This window comes from Fukomys damarensis, unplaced genomic scaffold (genome assembly GCF_012274545.1).
Source record: "Fukomys damarensis isolate Sample0158 unplaced genomic scaffold, DMR_v1.0_HiC HiC_scaffold_13, whole genome shotgun sequence".
Lineage (NCBI taxonomy): Eukaryota > Metazoa > Chordata > Mammalia > Rodentia > Bathyergidae > Fukomys > Fukomys damarensis.
Window position 1 is genome coordinate 12,993,954 of NW_022900925.1, and position 17,250 is coordinate 13,011,203.

Consider the following 17,250-nt stretch of genomic DNA (forward strand, 5'->3'; position numbering starts at 1 on the left):
GCAAATTTCTTTTTTTTTTTTTTTTTTTTTTTTTTTTTTTTTTTGATAGGAAGGTATATAGTTTAAGGCACATGCACAGAATAACTGCAGAAGTGAAAATGGGAATAGCTTCTCATCCTTTTGGCTAAGATCAAGTGTAGAAGTGAAAAAGGGACTCTTGGGAATCTTATCAACTTGAGGTAGATCACTTTCTCAAAGGGAAAATTAAAAATGGCATTAAGACAGTAGTTCTTTGTACCATTTCTTTCACTTATTTTTAGTCCTAGTATTTAACTTACTTTGATTTCTAAATAGTATAGCTATAGAAAATGAGATTTTATGTTCACTTTTGGAAGTGGATTTTAAAGGACTGAAAAATACTATTCTAGGACTGAAGCTTTCTAGGGAAAATTTGTTTTCTTTTTCTAAGATTTTTAATTTATGAAAAGGTGAAAATGCTAAGCAAAATAGTTCTAAGCTAAGCGGAAGCATGTTTAAGACCCTAGACTTAAAACCAGAGTGTTTAAGGGGCATTTTATGGTAGAACTTCTCAGCATATATTTTTGAAATAGTAATCTAGCTCAGTTGTTCTCGGCCAGGGACATTTCTCGCCTCCAGTCCTACCTTGCTGCAGGCATGTGGCAACATCTGTGGACATTTTTATTTGCCACTGTTCAGTCCTGCTGGCATCGAATGGGTAGAATTCAGGAATATTTCTAAACATTGTACAATGTGCAAGATAGGCCCCTACCACAAAGAATTATACTACCTAAAATGTCAGTAGCACTACTGTTAAGAAACCTTGCTCTAGTCAAACCTCAGCAACAAGACATAACTTCCTGTAGTCCTAGGCGGTGGCCGTTTGGAAACTGGGGAAGAGTAAATATTCTAGTGTCAGTGTCCACATATAGGTGCCTGTTGGGACCTATGAGATACCTACTCTGTTGTAGGCTTCCCCATGGTAAGGGCAGGGTTTTTCAGTGTGGATTTGGCCTCATGTTTAAGTAAATAGAAGAATGAATATCCACATTTTCTTCTAGGAAATTGTTTACTACAGCGGGCAGCTGGAGCAGGAAATGAGGCAGCGGCTCTTTTCCTGGCAACCAATGGTGCCCACGTCAACCACAAAAACAAGTGGGTAAGTGTAACAGGGCAGTTCTGGGAAATGCATTGTTCTATAGAAGAAATGGCAATGATGGATATGTAGGAAGAATGGAATTTATTCTTTTTCTTTCTTTTTTTAACAATTTCTGTGAACATGATGCATACATATGTTTAAAAACTAGAGTAAAGCCAAGAATGGTGGCACATGTCTGTAATCCCAGCACTAGAGTGGCTGAGGCAGGAGGTTTACCTCGAGTTCAAAGCTATCTTGAACTGCATAGTAAGACTCTGTCTCCAAAACAAAACAAAACAACCTAGAATAACATAGATTCTATAAATTGTTTTATGTATTCTCAGATATAATTGATTCAGCAACCATTTTAGAAGTAATAGTTGTATATATCAAGACCTGAACTAGAGACTCTGGGCTTTATAATCTAATATGAATTAGCAGACATACACAGAAATCTACCATAATAGCATCTTGGTCTTTGGTTTTCCTATGTGGTTTCCCACTCAGTCCATATATATCCCAAGCTAGCAAGGTAGATTGTACAGTGAGGATGCCCCCCCTTATTTGATTTCACTTTCAGCAGTTTGAATTACTAATAGAAAACTATGGTCTGAAAATGTTAAATGGAAAATTCCAGAAATAATTCATAAGTTTCAAATTACATGCCATTCTGAGAGCATGATGAAATCTCTTGCTGTTCTGACCAGGATGTGAATCATCCCTTTCTCCAGAGAATCCATGCTGTATACACTATCTGCCAGTTGGTCTCTTAGTTGTTTCAGTTATCAGATGTCAGATGTATAGTACCCACGTTCAGCTAACTTTCATGTGATAACCTAACCCAATACACAATGCCTGTGTCATTCATCTCACTTCATCTCTTCACATAGGCATTGTATCATTTCACATATCCCAAGAAGCATGAAAACAGAAAAGATTTTTTGAGAGGCTGCATTCATATAACTTTATATAGTATATTGTTGTAATTATTCTTTTATTGTTATTTAATCCCCTCTGTGCCTAATTTATAAATTAAACTTTGTCATATGTATGTGCATGTTGGAAAAAGCATGGTATGTATAGGGTTTGGTCCATCATTTCATTCAACCTTGGGGGTGAGGGGGTTGTCTTAGAACACATTAAGATCACATTTATTTTGTAACTACTTTGTATTCAGAACTTTAATTTTAGAAGCAACATGTATTGTTGTATCATTAGGATTCGGAGTGAAGAGATGTTTCTCACATTTATATTTCCTTAATTCAAGGTAAAGAGTCAGAGGGGTTAAGAGGCTCATAAATAATGAAGCCAGTATTGAGACTCAGATACTAGGATATATACTTGCATAGTCTCTCAGCAGCATTGGGTAAGGCAGTGAATAATACACTTGGTATCTAAGACATACCAGATATCTTGAAAACACAGGGGGAAAGTCCTTGCAGTCCTTTCCTTCATTAAACATACTAATCTACACAAATGGCCTAGACTCACGCTGGAATCATGAAATATTCCTATACTCATTAGAGGCTGTGTTTGTTTGTTTGTTTTTCTAGAGGTGGAACCGAGGGCCTTAGGCAGGTTCTCTTATACTACTGAGCAAAACCCATCTTCTGATTTTCTTTCTTTTTCAGTGCTAGGAATTGAATCCAGCACCTTGCACTGAGCTACATTCTTAGCCCCTTTATTTTTATTATGAGACAGGGTCTTACTAAATTGCCTGATCTGGTCTTAAAATTTAAGTTTCTCCAACCTTAGCCTCTTGAGTAGCTAGAATTAAAGGCATGTACCATTGTGCCTTACCCTCCCACCCTTTTTGGGCTCTGCCTTTTATCCCCCCCTTACTTTTTCACAGACTTTGTTTCTTCTATTGTGTGTCTGTCTTTATCTTTCTTGCATCATTAATTTTGCTTACTCTTCATTTCTAATAGTACAAAGTCATGTTCTATCTCCTAACTTTAAAAAAGCCTCCTGGAGTCCACATGTGTATATGCTCTTTTGATCCTTTGCTGATACCCTTCATAGCAAAACTAGATGAAACATAAGATGTAGAGGCACTGGGAACAGCTGACATGGAAGCAAGTGAGAGCCTCATGGAGAAAGGCCTACAATGCTGGTTTAAGATGTTTGGGCTTCATCCTGTGGGAGAACATCCCATAGAAGAGCTGTGTGATCATTTTAGAGGTGTATGGGAGAGATGCCTGGGGAGGCTGGCATGGTGAGTGTGCCATTGAGTCCAGTTTGGAGCCATGTGAAAAGCGATGACCTGTCTTCACCTCTCTTGCTGGATTTAGAGGCAAATCAACAGATTTTGAGGAATTATAGAATTACATTCAGTGGACATAATCAGCATACAGTTTGTAGGAGCGAGAGCAAGAGAGGTATTACAACTGTTTTGGTGGGGCCTGGCCAAGAGGAAAAACTGGAGCAGAGAAAGTAAATCCCATTGCAATTGTCAAATTCTTTCTAAACATTCAGTGAGGATGTCTAGCTGACAGACATGGATTTGTAGATGCTGGTAGAAGCCATGGGAGTCAATAAGCATTCTCAGTGAGATATGTAGGAACAAAGAAGGGCTGGGCAAGGGAAAGAATAGTAAGATGTTGCTCTTTTTGACAAAAAAAAATATAGAATTGTTTCCATGATGATAATTTATACGAGAAACATCCAGAGCAGTATGTTCAGTTTGTTTCCATTTGTTTAAATGAAAAAAATTATCATATCTATGGTTGCATACACACATAAACATGGAGACATGTATACATGCATATGCACGTGCATGTGGGTGTGTGCGTGTTTTCCTGCAAATATTCTGTTAGTGAAGAGAAATGTAAAATTTTAATCCTGGGCAGGCATGGTGGTACACACCTGTAATCCTAGCACTTGAGAGGGAGAGGCAGAGGCAGGAGGATTGCCATGAGTTGTAGGCCAGCCTGGACTACATAGTGTGTTCAAGACCAGTCTGAACTACATAAGGAGACCCTGTCTCAAAAAAAATTGGTAATCCTAGGGCCAGGAATTTAGATCAATGGTTCTGCCACCTGCCTTGCAAGTGTAAGGACCTAAGTACCAAAAGAAAAAGAAAAGTAAAAAAATTGGTAATCCTGGCTCCTTTAAGGCACTGTTATTTTGGGGTGCTGGGGGCCAGACATAACAGACTTGCTTCCACTGTATATTCTTCTGCCTTTTAAATATTGACTCAGGAACCTGTAATACCAATTAAAATGTTTTTTAAGTTTTAGAAGTGGGGGCAAGTGGTCTTTATTAAAGTTCAAAGTGTGGTTGATATGAGCAGGTGAAAGAAGTGGGATGTAGTGTTCAGTGACCATTCTGAGTCTGTGCTGGGTGCAGCCTTGGCAGTTGATCAAGTAAAGCTTTTAAAAGGTTCAAGTCCTGCATCTGCTCATGATCATCATTAACCCCCTCACTTGAGTACATATAAAATGAAACATCAGTCTGCCTGTAAATTTCAGCAAGCTGTGTTAGATGGTTTGGAACACAGAATACCACTGTACACTTATATAAGCATCACTGTGTAGCATTAATAAATGTATCTGGAGATGTACTACTGCAAGGAAGGGAGGGAGGAAAGGAAAGAAGGAAAAGAAGAAAGCAGGAAGGGAAAGGGAAGGAAGGAAGGGAAAGCTGGGTGTGGTGATGCACATCTGTAATCCCAGCACTCAGGAGGTTGAGGCAGGAAGATTGCCACAAGGTCAAGGCCAACCTGAACCACAGCAAGACTCCATCTCAAAAAAGTATTTTAAAAAAAAAAAGAGGGAGAATCAGAGAAGTGGTGGTCAAACTATTAACACTACTTATCTCTGGGGATGTGACTGAAGATTTTCTGTTTTTCTACAGTGGTAGTTGTCACTTTATAATAATCAGCATATATATATATATATATATATATTTGAGTGTGTATGTATATGTATATGTATGTATCACTTTTTTTGGGGGGGTACCAGGGATCAAACTCAAACTCAGGACCTTGCACTTGCAAGGTAAGCACAGCACCGCTCAGCTAAATCCCCAGCCCTGCATATTTTATTTTTATAATTAGAAAAAGTAAAAGTAATAATAATTAGAAAAAAGTAATTATGAAAGTAAAGTGAAAGATAGTTAAGGAAACCATAGGAGATGGAGAAGATAAGAAGCCAGGGCATTTTTGAAGGTACTTGGAAAGACACTGAAAAACTAAGGGTAAGGTTACAAGTAAAGGTAATCAAAGTTATGGAAGTGAGCCAGGTGGAGTGGTGCACAACTATAATGCCAGCACTCTGGGAGGCTGAGGCAGGAGAATCACAAGTTGAGCCCATCCTGGACTACTTAAGCAACATAATAAAACCCTGTCTCAAAATTTTAAAAATGAAAAAGGGATGTAATTCAATGCAAAGGTCCTGGGTTTAGTCCCTAATACACCACACACACCATGGAAATAGTGACAGGATGAGCCAGTGGCTGACAGGCATGAGCCAAATCATAATGGTGACAGGATAAGCTGAGGACTATGACTGGCACTGGGGACCTGACTTTTGGTGCTTATGCTGTCTTTATCTCTTTGCAAAGGGAACTTCTAGTTTGTAGACGCTTAAATTTGGGCCATCTGTTTGCATTCAGGGAGAGACTCCATTGCACACGGCTTGTCGGCATGGCCTGGCCAATCTCACAGCAGAGCTCCTGCAGCAGGGTGCCAACCCAAACCTGCAGACGGAGGAGGCTATGCCTTTGTCAAAGTCAGCTGTGTCCCTGACCAACTCCATGGACAATGTCTATCTGCAGACGCCACTGCACATGGCAATTGCCTACAGTCATCCAGATGTGGTGTCCATCATTCTTGAGCAAAAAGGTAAGTAATGGGAAATTTTGCCCAACAGTTGGACTTATGGGTAGCAGCTTAGGGTACTTAATTACTGAGTTGCTGTGTCCTCTGTTGGTAAGTTTCTTACCAAAAGCATTCTTTCAGGTCAAACTAGATAAGCAGATGGCTTTTGACTGCCATGTTTTCCTATGGACGCATAGAGGATGGGACCTGCTCATTTCACCTGTCAGGTTAAGTTTTCAGAACCTGTGACTGCTTTTGTTTTTGGAAGGAATTCTGAACTTTTTACTTGACATCAAAGTTACTATTACTTTGATACCAAAACCATGCAAAGATATAACAAAACACAAAATAGAGATCCATACCCCTTATGAACACAGAGGTAAAAACTGTAAATATAACTAAACTGAATTCAGCAGCACCTAAAAGAGATCAGAAACTGACAAAGTGGGATTCATCCCAGAGGTTTCAGCATATGCAAATCAGCAAACATGATACAACACATATAGATGCAGCTAAATTACCTGGTTAAGAGTAAACATCCCTTCATGATAAAAACTCAACATATTAGGTGTAGAAGAAACATACCACAAATAATACAGGTTATATTTGAAAAACCCACAGATAGTATAGGGAATATACTATACTATTCTATATACTATAGGGAAAAGCTGAAATTGTTTCCTAAACGTAGGAAAGTAACCAAGGATATCCTGTTTCACCACTTTCATTTTTTAATAGTACTAGAAGTCTTAGAGCAGTGCGGTAAGAGAAAGAATTTCCAGGCATCCGGATTAGAAAGAAATAAGTTAAATTATCCACGTTCACAGAGACTCTGTTCTGTCTTGTTCATGGTATTTTTCAGGCCATTTTAGTGCAGTTTTGTTTTAGCAGTTTTGCCTTGGTGTGAGAACTATTTTTGAGAAACAGAACCTGCTGTGTCAGGTCTGTCATGAGCTAGTCTGAGTCCTCTCTTCTGTTCTTAAGGTTCCTGGAGGTAACCCATGAGAGGGGAGGTACTGGGGCAGGGGATCCCTGGTAGCAGAGAAAGCCCACTTCCTTTAGAAAGTACTCCTCACACTTTCTGTCTTGTGCTGAAGTCTGTTTTACTCTTGCCTCAGTTTCCAGCAGTCCAGCAATTTTTAAGCATTGTCCTCTGGATAGAAATAAGGTTTTAGGGGTCTGGGGATTGATCTCAGTGGTGCCATGCTTGCCTCGCAAGTGCAAGGTTCCGAGTTCAATCCCCAGCAGCAGAAAAAGAAACAGAAAAACTAAGGTTTTAGGTAGAATGCACATTTTTCTTGGTCCTTATAGGAGTTTTCAGTTTGTAGGAAGTAGAATATTGTCAGGGCATTGTTTTGATCTTTTTAGTAGTCATATAATAAAGGTATGTTTCTATAGTGGAGTTGGGCTTCTTTATGTGAAGTGTTTTAAGCTTTTGTTGTTTGTTTATTATTTTTGTTTTGTTTTGAGATAAAGTCTTGCTATGTAGTTCAGGCTGATCTTGAACTCACAGAGATCCTCAGACTCCCAAGTGCTGGGATTATAGGTGTGTGTCACCACACCTAGCTTGTTTTAAGCTTTAAAAAGTTCATTTCCAAAGTATTGGGCTTCTATTTCCTACAAAAAGATTTATTTATTCTCTCTGAATAGTTACCCAAGTTGAAACTGAATTCTTGCTGTGTTGCATACTTAAAATTTGAAATTAAGTATTTTCTTTTTTAAAAATGTAGCCAATGCTCTTCATGCTATCAACAACTTGCAAATTATACCGGACTTTAGCCTCAAGGATTCCCGAGACCAGACTGTGCTGGGCCTGGCATTATGGACTGGTAAGTCTGTGCCTCAGGTTGTTGGTTTCTGCAGGCAAATCCATGTAGAAGTATAGGTGGGTGGATAAGAGGAGGGGAGAGAGATGAATGGGGCTAATCGTTTGGTTTTGAAGTAACCTTTGTGTGTGGGTTGGACCTTTAACGTCCAGTGGGGCACTGCCGGCTTTGAGAAATTAAAGGGGTATATTTGTTTTAGTAAGGTGTTGAGGAAGCAGGGAAAGCTGAGCATGCCTTAATCAGGGCTTCTTTATTTCCTAGGCATGCACACGATTGCAGCCCAGCTGCTGGGCTCCGGGGCTTCCATCAATGACACCATGTCAGATGGGCAGACTCTGCTGCACATGGCCATCCAGCGGCAAGACAGCAAGAGTGCGCTCTTCCTCTTGGAACATCAGGCAGATATAAACATCAGGTGGGATGAGATGGTGCTTTCCACTATAATACCAGGCCACATACTGAGATAGTTCAAAAGCATAGAAAATATTTTTATTCCTTCAATTAAGGAATGAAAACAATGGCTCTCAAAAAGTGCGGTGCACAGTAGTAAACTGAATTTAATTAATCAGATTTATGGGATGGAAAAGGGGAACTGAACTTTCTGTTATTGGAATTTCACAAATCTTAGACAATCTGAGATCAGTTCTTAAATAAGAATTTCATTTAGAAAGAACATAGCAACAGATAAACTTCAGACAGACTTAAGGGAGAAAAAGATGCAGTTAAAGTTTTGCTGTGGTTGACTTTTCAAAGGAATTTATAGTTATTTTCAATGTTGGTTTGACCCTAGATAATTGAGTGGGGCAAAAAACTCTTGTCTTGGGGTAGCTGAGTGGCATTTTTTGTTGGTGGTGTTTTATTAAGATGCTATTAAAAGCAGGTGTATTCCTGTAAGATTTCAGTAGGTTGGAATGCTGGCCATTTGTCATCTGGCTGCATTAGGGTGGGCTATATTTTCTTTTTTTCAAGATTAACTTATTTGTGGTATACTGTAAAACAAAAAGGAAAAATCTAATTCCTGCTTCCTATCATTTCAAAAATTCTTAAGGGTGCTAAAATAAAACCACTTTGGATTTTGTTAATTTTTAAAGTAAAAACTCCAGGTAGAAAAATGAAGCAGTAGGTGAGGTCCAAGAGCAGCAGAGGCTGTGCAGTCCCAACACTGTAGCCTGTGCATCCCAGAGCTGCCTGGATGGCTATGTTTTCTAAAAAGGCAGAAGAAACAAACGCTATTGACAGGTTTCATTTCCCTGAGAAAATTTAAATGCTTGTGAGTGAAATATATATAAGGGATATAGTGGAATCTGGGTTTTCAGATTGCACAGGAGGGCACCCTTTGTTCTTTGGCTCCAGCTACAAACTTTGGTTTTGGTTTTGGTGTGCATGTCCTAGCAGGACTCAAGATGGGGAGACTGCCCTTCAGCTGGCCATCAGAAATCAGCTTCCGCTGGTGGTTGATGCCATATGCACCCGAGGAGCTGACATGTCTGTTTCAGACGAGAAAGGGAACCCCCCACTGTGGCTTGCATTGGCAAATAATCTGGAAGACATCGCATCCACTCTGGTGAGACAAACAACAAATGTAGTGTTAGCGTGTTTACAGATGGGAATATTTAATGTCAGAGATGAATTTGGTGCCTACATACTCACAGGAGCAAGAGATCTGCCAAATAAATTGGTCTGGGAACAAACAAAAGTCACGCTAGCAAACAAAACCCAGTTCAGCATGGTTTTGGCGAACACTTTTGTTTTGAGACTGTCTTTATCAAGAAGGCCACGAAAAAGCAAATGAGTGGTGATGTTTGTTCAGGAGTCTTCTCCTGGGTTTGTCAATTTGATGTGGGCTGTCCTCACAATTACTATCGCAGTGAATTCCCAAATCTCGGGTTTGTCTACCTTGTTTGTACGACAGGCCCCCAACAGTAGAGTTAAACCTTGGAATTTCCTTTTTAGCTCTCTAAAGGGCCTGCTCTTGATATTAAGACATTTTACACCTGGGGAGATTGCCTGTGATTATTGAGATTGCCTGGTAATTGCAGGTAGGTGGTGTTGGGGGCTGATGAGTACATGTGTAAGCAGGCATCGCTGTTTTCTGTCCCTTCTACAACACAGCTCTAGAGGTACTAATTAAACATTCCCTGACCCATCCCACAGGACCTGGTGTAAGAACTTGCACAGAACAGATTTGAATCACTTTTTGTAAAACAAATAATTATGCAGATTAAAGTAATTAGCAGCCGGGGATTTAGCTCAGTGGTTCTGCCACCTGCCTCGCATGCGCAAGGTCCTGAGTTTGATCCCCGGTACCAAAAAAACCCCAAAAACTAAAAGTAATTCGCAGTTAAATGTCAACCATATCTCACCTGAAAAATGAATCTAATGATGTACATAAAACTCAGACTTGGTAATAAAAGTTTTCACTTTTGGTTGACAGTGTTTGTGAGAAACTTTTGTTTTTTGCAGGTCAGACATGGTTGTGATGCCACATGCTGGGGTCCAGGACCTAGCGGGTGCCTTCAAACCCTCTTGCATAGAGCCATTGATGAAAACAATGAGTCCACTGCCTGCTTTCTTATTCGCAGGTCTGTGAAGCACAAGTATCTCTTGAAATTGTATTCAGCTTATTGCAAACTGGCTCTGCTCTTATGTTAATCCATCTCCAGTCTAGACATACCCACAGCTGGCTTGATCTTCACCATTAAGACCATCAGAATCACTGTTCTATCATGTCAACTCAGCCAAAAGCCAGCTCAGTTGTGAGAGGAGGGGCTCACATGCCTGGATCAGAGACTCTTAAAAAATTGAGCTACATCCTGTTTGGGAAGCTACGTGGCTCCTGCGGTCACGTCAGACCAGTTCCCATTGCAAAGCCAAGAGGCTAAGGCAGAGGAGACCAGATGGCATCTGCTTGCTACCACCTAGATGTATACACCATGACAAGTTCTGTGCCCCTCAGAGTGTGGGATATGTGGGAGGCCAAGTGATTCAGGAAACCTTTTATAGTGGTGCTCCTCAAACTTAAATATTTGCATACTTCCGAGGGAGCTTGTAACTGTTCTGATCCCAGATTTCACCCAAGACCAATTGCAGAAGAATCTGTGGCAATGGGACCTCCATTCCAGTATTTGAGATCTGGGACCAAGGATAGCAGATTTTGGCACCAGCGGTTTTTTTGTTGGGGTGAATAAGGCTGCTTTTCTGTAGGCCAGGTGGCACACGCCCTTCCCTCTTTTGCCTCATTCCTTTCAGTGGCTGTGATGTGAATAGTCCCAGACAACCAGGTGCTGAGGGAGAAGGAGAGGAAGAGGCCAGAGATGGGCAGACCCCTTTGCATTTGGCAGCCTCATGGGGGCTGGAAGAAACAGTGCAGTGTCTTTTGGAATTTGGCGCCAATGTAAATGCACAGGTATGTAGTCTTTCTTTCCAGTGAAGTTGATGCTTACGCACAGGGAATTCTCTTGTGGAAAGGGACCTTGTAGAGTCACCAGATGTAGGTTTTTGCTTTACCATGAACAGGGTTTTGGTATGACATGAAGTGACTCTGAGTTATACATCTTGTCTAGCAATTGAAATGATTTCAGGTTAAGGTCCCATTGTTCCTAAATAGCATGAGGAAAGTTTGTTTTATCTGTTGTTCTTCGTCTACTGTTCCTCTATTAGAGATTTCCTCTGAGACTTGGGTTAGTCCCAAACTGAATATAGTGTTCAGGACAATGTCCATTAACTCCCTGAGTTCTGGTCCTTGATGCTTTACAACATTCTGGCCTGGGAAGATTTATATGTGATGCCCTATAATCAGATAAGGAGTGATGTAACTTGGAGCAGATCTTCTAATGCAAATATGTTTGTGTTGGGCCCCCTGTTGCCACTGAAACTCTGGAACATAGTGTAATAAGAAGCAGCTTCCAGTCATTTCTATGTTTGGCTTTTTACAAGCTGATTTCAAACACAGGTTGGAGGTGTTTATTCTCACAACCAAAATTTGACCCAAAAGTTACCTGTCTTTATATTTTTCTTGAGTTTTATCTCTCAATTTGGCATAGAAATCTTCTTCCCCTAGGATGCAGAAGGAAGAACACCTGTCCATGTGGCCATCAGCAACCAACACAGTGTCATCATTCAGTTGTTGATTTCTCACCCTGATATCCACTTGAACGTACGAGACAGACAAGGACTGACTCCATTTGCCTGCGCCATGACGTATAAGAACAACAAGGCAGCCGAGGCCATTCTAAAACGCGAGCCTGGGGCTGCTGAGCAGGTGAGTGACCAACACCTGCCATTCTCCACAACAGAACTCATGTGGAAACTAAACAGGTTGTCACCAGCTAAGCAGGACTCTTCTGTACAGAGACATTTGTTTTTAGATTATGCCTCCTTTTCCCAGGATTTGTCCATTCAGATGTCCTGTCAGTGCTAGTTAAGAAGTGACTGCCCTGTGTGTCAGCCACCTGATGATGCATACTTAGGTGGAAGTGGGAGCTTGCTGGGCCTGGTGATAGGAATTCTGTGGCACGTATAGCTGACCTCATACTCTGCTTCTGCTGGCTATCTAACTGACCTGATGACTGTCTTTAAAAGATTGAAACTGAGCTGGAAGAGTTTGTATTGTGGTGTTGGATATTTTAGAGGAGTTAAATTGTTACTTGTTCTGTGCAATTTTTTATCAGCTGTTAAATCTAGATTGTTATTTGTTGATGTACAACAGAGAGGCTAGAGAATGACCATAATGACTAAGCTGAGGTAGGAGCTGGGATGGGTTTGTCAAATCAGACCCCCCAACCCCATGTGATTCTCCAGCCACCATGTAGCATACTGCCAAGACATACAAAGCTATTTGTGAAAGTGAAATGAAAATGGGGATGGGGAAATTTAGCCTACTGGTGCTGCCAGCTGTCTCACAAGTGCAGGGTCCTGAGTTCAATTTCTGGCACCAAAAAAAAAAGAAAATATGGGGCTTGAGTGAAATGCAGTTCTAGTATGGGGAAGATTATTGCTCGGTATTTTAGACTTTTGTACCTTATTTTTCTACAGTATTTTCTTTTTTTTCTTCTTCTTCTTCTTCTTCAATATTTTCCTGTAATTGGATGGATTGCTAGGTGTTAACTGCACCCTTGCTCAGAGAGTATAAAATCTTCATGAATGGAGATCTTTGTCTCTCATCTCATTCTGGGTTTAGCTTGAAACTGGAACTGTTGCTCCAGGGCCTTTGCAGATACATTGTTACACTAGCAGGTCCGAAGACCTATCTGTGGGAGGTATCAAGGTGTTGAGATGTGGTGTCTCCCTCATTTCCACCTGAACAATCATCCTAATGACAGCTACTGTGATGTCAGTACACAATGTGGATTGATTTGAGTGAGCTCTATCTGCTTTACATTAATGGAGCAAAGTCTGTAGCATGTGCTGACTGCCTCTTGCATTGTGTATTATCTGCTAGCTCAGAAAAAGAAGAAACTCCTCCCAGATTTTTGAGGCCTTTGTTTCACTGGTCAGGGGACAAGCTGGCATTGCTCCTGTGGTGTTAGGGCACTAGGTTCTTAGTTTAGCCAAAACAGAGAGACTATCAAGGCTACCTTTGCCTCTCTCCAAGTACTCCTGTACCTTGCATTCTTTTCCCTGTCCTTTAGGTTATTGTTTTTCTTGAATTTTAATGTTCAGTTTTTGCTGCAGGAAAATGATAGGGTAGCTTGGATCAGTGTAGTGGCTCCTTGCTCCTGGCCACGTGGTTGTGACTATGCACATGTATGTGCAGAGATGATAGAATGGGTATGTGGTGGGGTAGTATAGGAAGGGGATGGCATTTAATGTTGGTTCTTGGGAAGGAACTTCTGGAACTAAGGAAAAGATTACATTATGACCTCTTCCGTAATCCTTGCAACTGAGATGCAACTGGCAGATACAAGACTCTTGGCTCAAGAGTCATTCTTTAAAAGGAACCTGCTAATATTTTGGTTTTTATTTATTGCTGTAGGTGGATAACAAGGGCCGGAATTTTCTTCATGTGGCAGTTCAGAACTCTGATATTGAAAGTGTCCTATTCCTAATCAGTGTCCAGGCTAATGTGAATTCCAGAGTCCAGGATGCTTCCAAGTTGACTCCTTTGCACCTCGCTGTCCAAGCAGGCTCAGAGATTATTGTCCGCAATTTGGTAAGTGACTCAGAACCCCGTTGCGTGTGACGCAGTATAGGGGTTTACACAGACTTTCTCATTACAGGTGTTTTGCCAGGTACTATGAAAGGCCAGCATGAATTTTGAGGTCTAGGCCAATGTTCTCAGGAAACAAGATGTGGCGGGGGACTGGAGAGTGACAGGACATGGATCTGATGGCATCAGGTGTCTGCTACTTGTGGGGAAGCAGCTAGGTGGTGGGATTGACCTCCGAGGAGTAGGCAAACAGGCCTTGTGTTCATCAGTCAGTCTGCATCCTCAGAGCCTGTGGAGATTTAAGATCCTTCACCATGGTCGTGTTCCTGCCTTACCTAAGGGCTGACCTTTCAGACAGTAGCCATGTGCTGCTGCTTCTCTGAACTGGTGCAGCACAATGTTTGAACCTGTTCACAGTGAAATAATGCCATACTGACCTGCTTGCCCCAACCCCAGATAGCCTTGGAGTTAGCTGTGATCTCTAGCCCAGCACTAGTGACCATGAATATTCCTCTGTATGCCTGTGTGGAGCATCCCTTGGCTACTTACAGTATGTCTTATCTATGTGTGATGGGGTACGCAGGCAGGGTCTCAGAGGATCAAGACTCAAGTCTGGGAGAAAACATGCATAGCTGACTGGTGCCTCCCAGAGTCAGGTACCTATGCACCCAGAGGAGCTAGGGGTGCCACATACCTCAGGAATGGCAAACAGGGATCTGACTGCAAACTACAAAGTCTTTTCTGTTAATGGCAACTGTCTTTGAAACTGTCAGAAAGTGGATGATGAATGAACTTCAGATACTAAATGAATAGTCAAGATATTATTTAAAGATTCTTCTTGCTTTTGAATCTGTAATGCTTTGTGGTCTTTCTTTTAAAAAATATAAACAGTAAGGGAGGAGGGGTGAAGGGAGGGCAGGGACAGGGGAAAAAATGAGAACCAAGACCTGTCATGTAAAGGTACAAGATCCCAGTAATGAGTGTAACTGTATTGTATACCTAAAATGTACCAATAAACTCAGTAAGGAAAAAAAAAGACAAAACAATATATAAAGAGTAAATGGGTTTTGAGAAAAATTAAAGCACATAAGGGAAAAATACTTATCTTTTACTCCTGACTCCCCTCTGAGTTTGTTATACACTTACTGCTAATTATGGAGTTTTGTTTGTAGAATTTCATTCTTGAGCATTTTTGTCATTTGGCCAACTTCATAGAACATGCAGACAGCCTCAGACAGCTACAATATCCCTAGGCAGTAAAACCCTACCTCAGCATCTCACCACCATGTGTGTGGTCATTACTGACTGAAGTGTCATTAGCAACATGTGACTATTTATTTTAAATACATTGAAAGTTTGTGTTTCTCTGTGTGCATATACATCTGTCTCTCTCCAGATGGATTCATTCCACCTTCTAATTTGCTTTTCTTTTCAAGAGCACAAATCCATACCTTTGCTTGTTTATTTTTCATTACTTTAAATCCTTGAAGGGTGCAGCATCACATGGGGCTGTTCCCTGTGGGCTTAGCAGATATGTTCTTCAGAATTTCACAAGAACCATGCCACTGTCTCCATGGACATGAGTTAACCTTTCCCTAGGTGACTCTGGGTTTTTTAGTTTGCCACAAGAATTCAGGGATTATTTAGTTCAGTGGTTCTGGTGCCTGCCCATTAAACGCAAGGGCCTAAGTTCGATCCCTGGTACCAAAAAACAAAAGAATTCTGATTGTTCTTTGTTTTGTACACATAAGAACATCACTTTCAAGTTTTTTTGTTTGTTTGTTTTTTGTTTGTAGTACTGAGGATTGAACTCAGGGCCTTCACACTGAGCTACCTCCCTAGCCCATTTTTAAATTTTGAGACAGGAGGACCAAGATTTTAGCTTAGTGGTGCTGCTGCCTACCTCACAAGCACAAGGTCCCGAGTTTGGTACAACAAAAAGCTTTTTTGAGACAGGGTCTTGATGAGTTGTGAAATTTCCCAAGTTGGCAACTTGCAGTCATGCCTGCCTGCCTGCCAGAGTGTTGGAGTTCATGTATAGGCATGTACTACCATGTGTGGCTAATGCCTTCAGTTTTAAGAACTGGGTGCTCCCTTTGGTTCCAGAGCTCCAACAGAAATGGCCTTGTACTTCCAGATCTGCTCTTCAGAAGTCCTTTTGCTGGCAGGCTCCTTAGGCTACAAATTGAGGGGAAGAACTGGCTTTAAAAAAAAAAAAAACCCAAAACAAAAAACTTTATTGTCAACATCTTTCCATGTTAATATATAGCTATATTATTTTATAATTTAAATACACTATAATACACACACACACACACACACACACCCTTCTTGCCATTGGGCTTTACTACTACAAGCATTGGACAACCATATATAGTATAATGAATATCACTGCAGGACTGTGTGGTTTTTACATACTAGTGTCCTAGAAATAGAATTTCTACATCTCAAGGAATAGCTTTTGAACATTTTGGTACATAAGTGCTATTTTGCCCTTGATGAAGAGTTTGCTGTTTTTTGGTTTTTTTTTTTTTTTTTTTTTTTTTTTTTTTTTTTTTAGGTCTTGCTATGTAGTTCAGGCTGGCCTCAAATTCTCAGCAATCTTCCTCCCTCACCCTCCCAAATGCTGGGATTATAGGCGTGGGCCACCAGCCCAGCCAATTCTGCTAGTTTTGCCTCACCAGTATTGTGTGTGAGGTCCTCAGTACCCAGCTTTGCAAGCAGGGCAGACCATCAGTCTTGGTGGAATCAGAGGAAAAATAGGGTGGGCCCCATAAGTGGGACCTTGATTGTGTTAGAAAGGCTGCTCAAGTAATCAACTTCAACAGCTTCTTGCAGGAGCCAAGGTGAATGAATTAACGAAGCACCGTCAGACTGCCCTCCATCTTGCTGCCCAGCAGGACCTGCCGACCATCTGCTCAGTCCTCCTAGAGAATGCAGTGGACTTTGCTGCTGTGGATGAGAATGGAAATAATGGTAATTTCGGTCATTGCTCTGTGCATTGCTACATGCAGTGAGCAGTGCCTCCTTTCTAAGGATTGGAGGTGTACCACACCCTTGCATCTTGCTCCTCAGGGAGGTTGGATTATATAGGAACAGAACTGTAACAGGAAATACTCTGGACAGGGCATGACTCCTTCCACTGACCAGGTCTTGGGTGGCTTCCCAATATAACTGATAATTCTGGAACACAAAGGGGGGCGTCTTATAGCTGGGTGTGGTGGTGTGTGCACTTGGGAGGCTAAGGCAGGAAGATTACCATGAGTTTAAGGCCAGCCTGAACTACATAATGAGACCCTGTGGTGGGGGGAGCTCCTTGTGAAACTGTTAAATCTCATCTTTGGAGCTTCTGAAGCAGGAA

At 41.2% G+C, this 17,250-nt stretch overlaps 1 protein-coding gene across 3 annotated transcripts in view; it reads left to right on the forward strand.

Annotated features, from left to right (window-relative positions):
• Ankfy1 (ankyrin repeat and FYVE domain containing 1) overlaps nucleotides 1–17,250 on the forward strand; it is a 74,157-nt gene that overhangs the window by 48,703 nt on the left and 8,204 nt on the right. For 2 of the 3 annotated variants that reach the window (XM_019205602.2, XM_019205604.2), the window contains exons 11-20: nucleotides 1,020–1,117; nucleotides 5,711–5,939; nucleotides 7,646–7,744; nucleotides 8,003–8,156; nucleotides 9,134–9,305; nucleotides 10,205–10,323; nucleotides 10,991–11,147; nucleotides 11,802–12,002; nucleotides 13,716–13,892; nucleotides 16,718–16,865. In XM_019205602.2, coding sequence (XP_019061147.1) covers nucleotides 1,020–1,117; nucleotides 5,711–5,939; nucleotides 7,646–7,744; nucleotides 8,003–8,156; nucleotides 9,134–9,305; nucleotides 10,205–10,323; nucleotides 10,991–11,147; nucleotides 11,802–12,002; nucleotides 13,716–13,892; nucleotides 16,718–16,865 — 1,554 coding nt within the window. The remainder of the gene's footprint in view (nucleotides 1–1,019; nucleotides 1,118–5,710; nucleotides 5,940–7,645; nucleotides 7,745–8,002; nucleotides 8,157–9,133; nucleotides 9,306–10,204; nucleotides 10,324–10,990; nucleotides 11,148–11,801; nucleotides 12,003–13,715; nucleotides 13,893–16,717; nucleotides 16,866–17,250) is intronic. The other variant, XM_019205603.2, reaches the window with a different exon arrangement.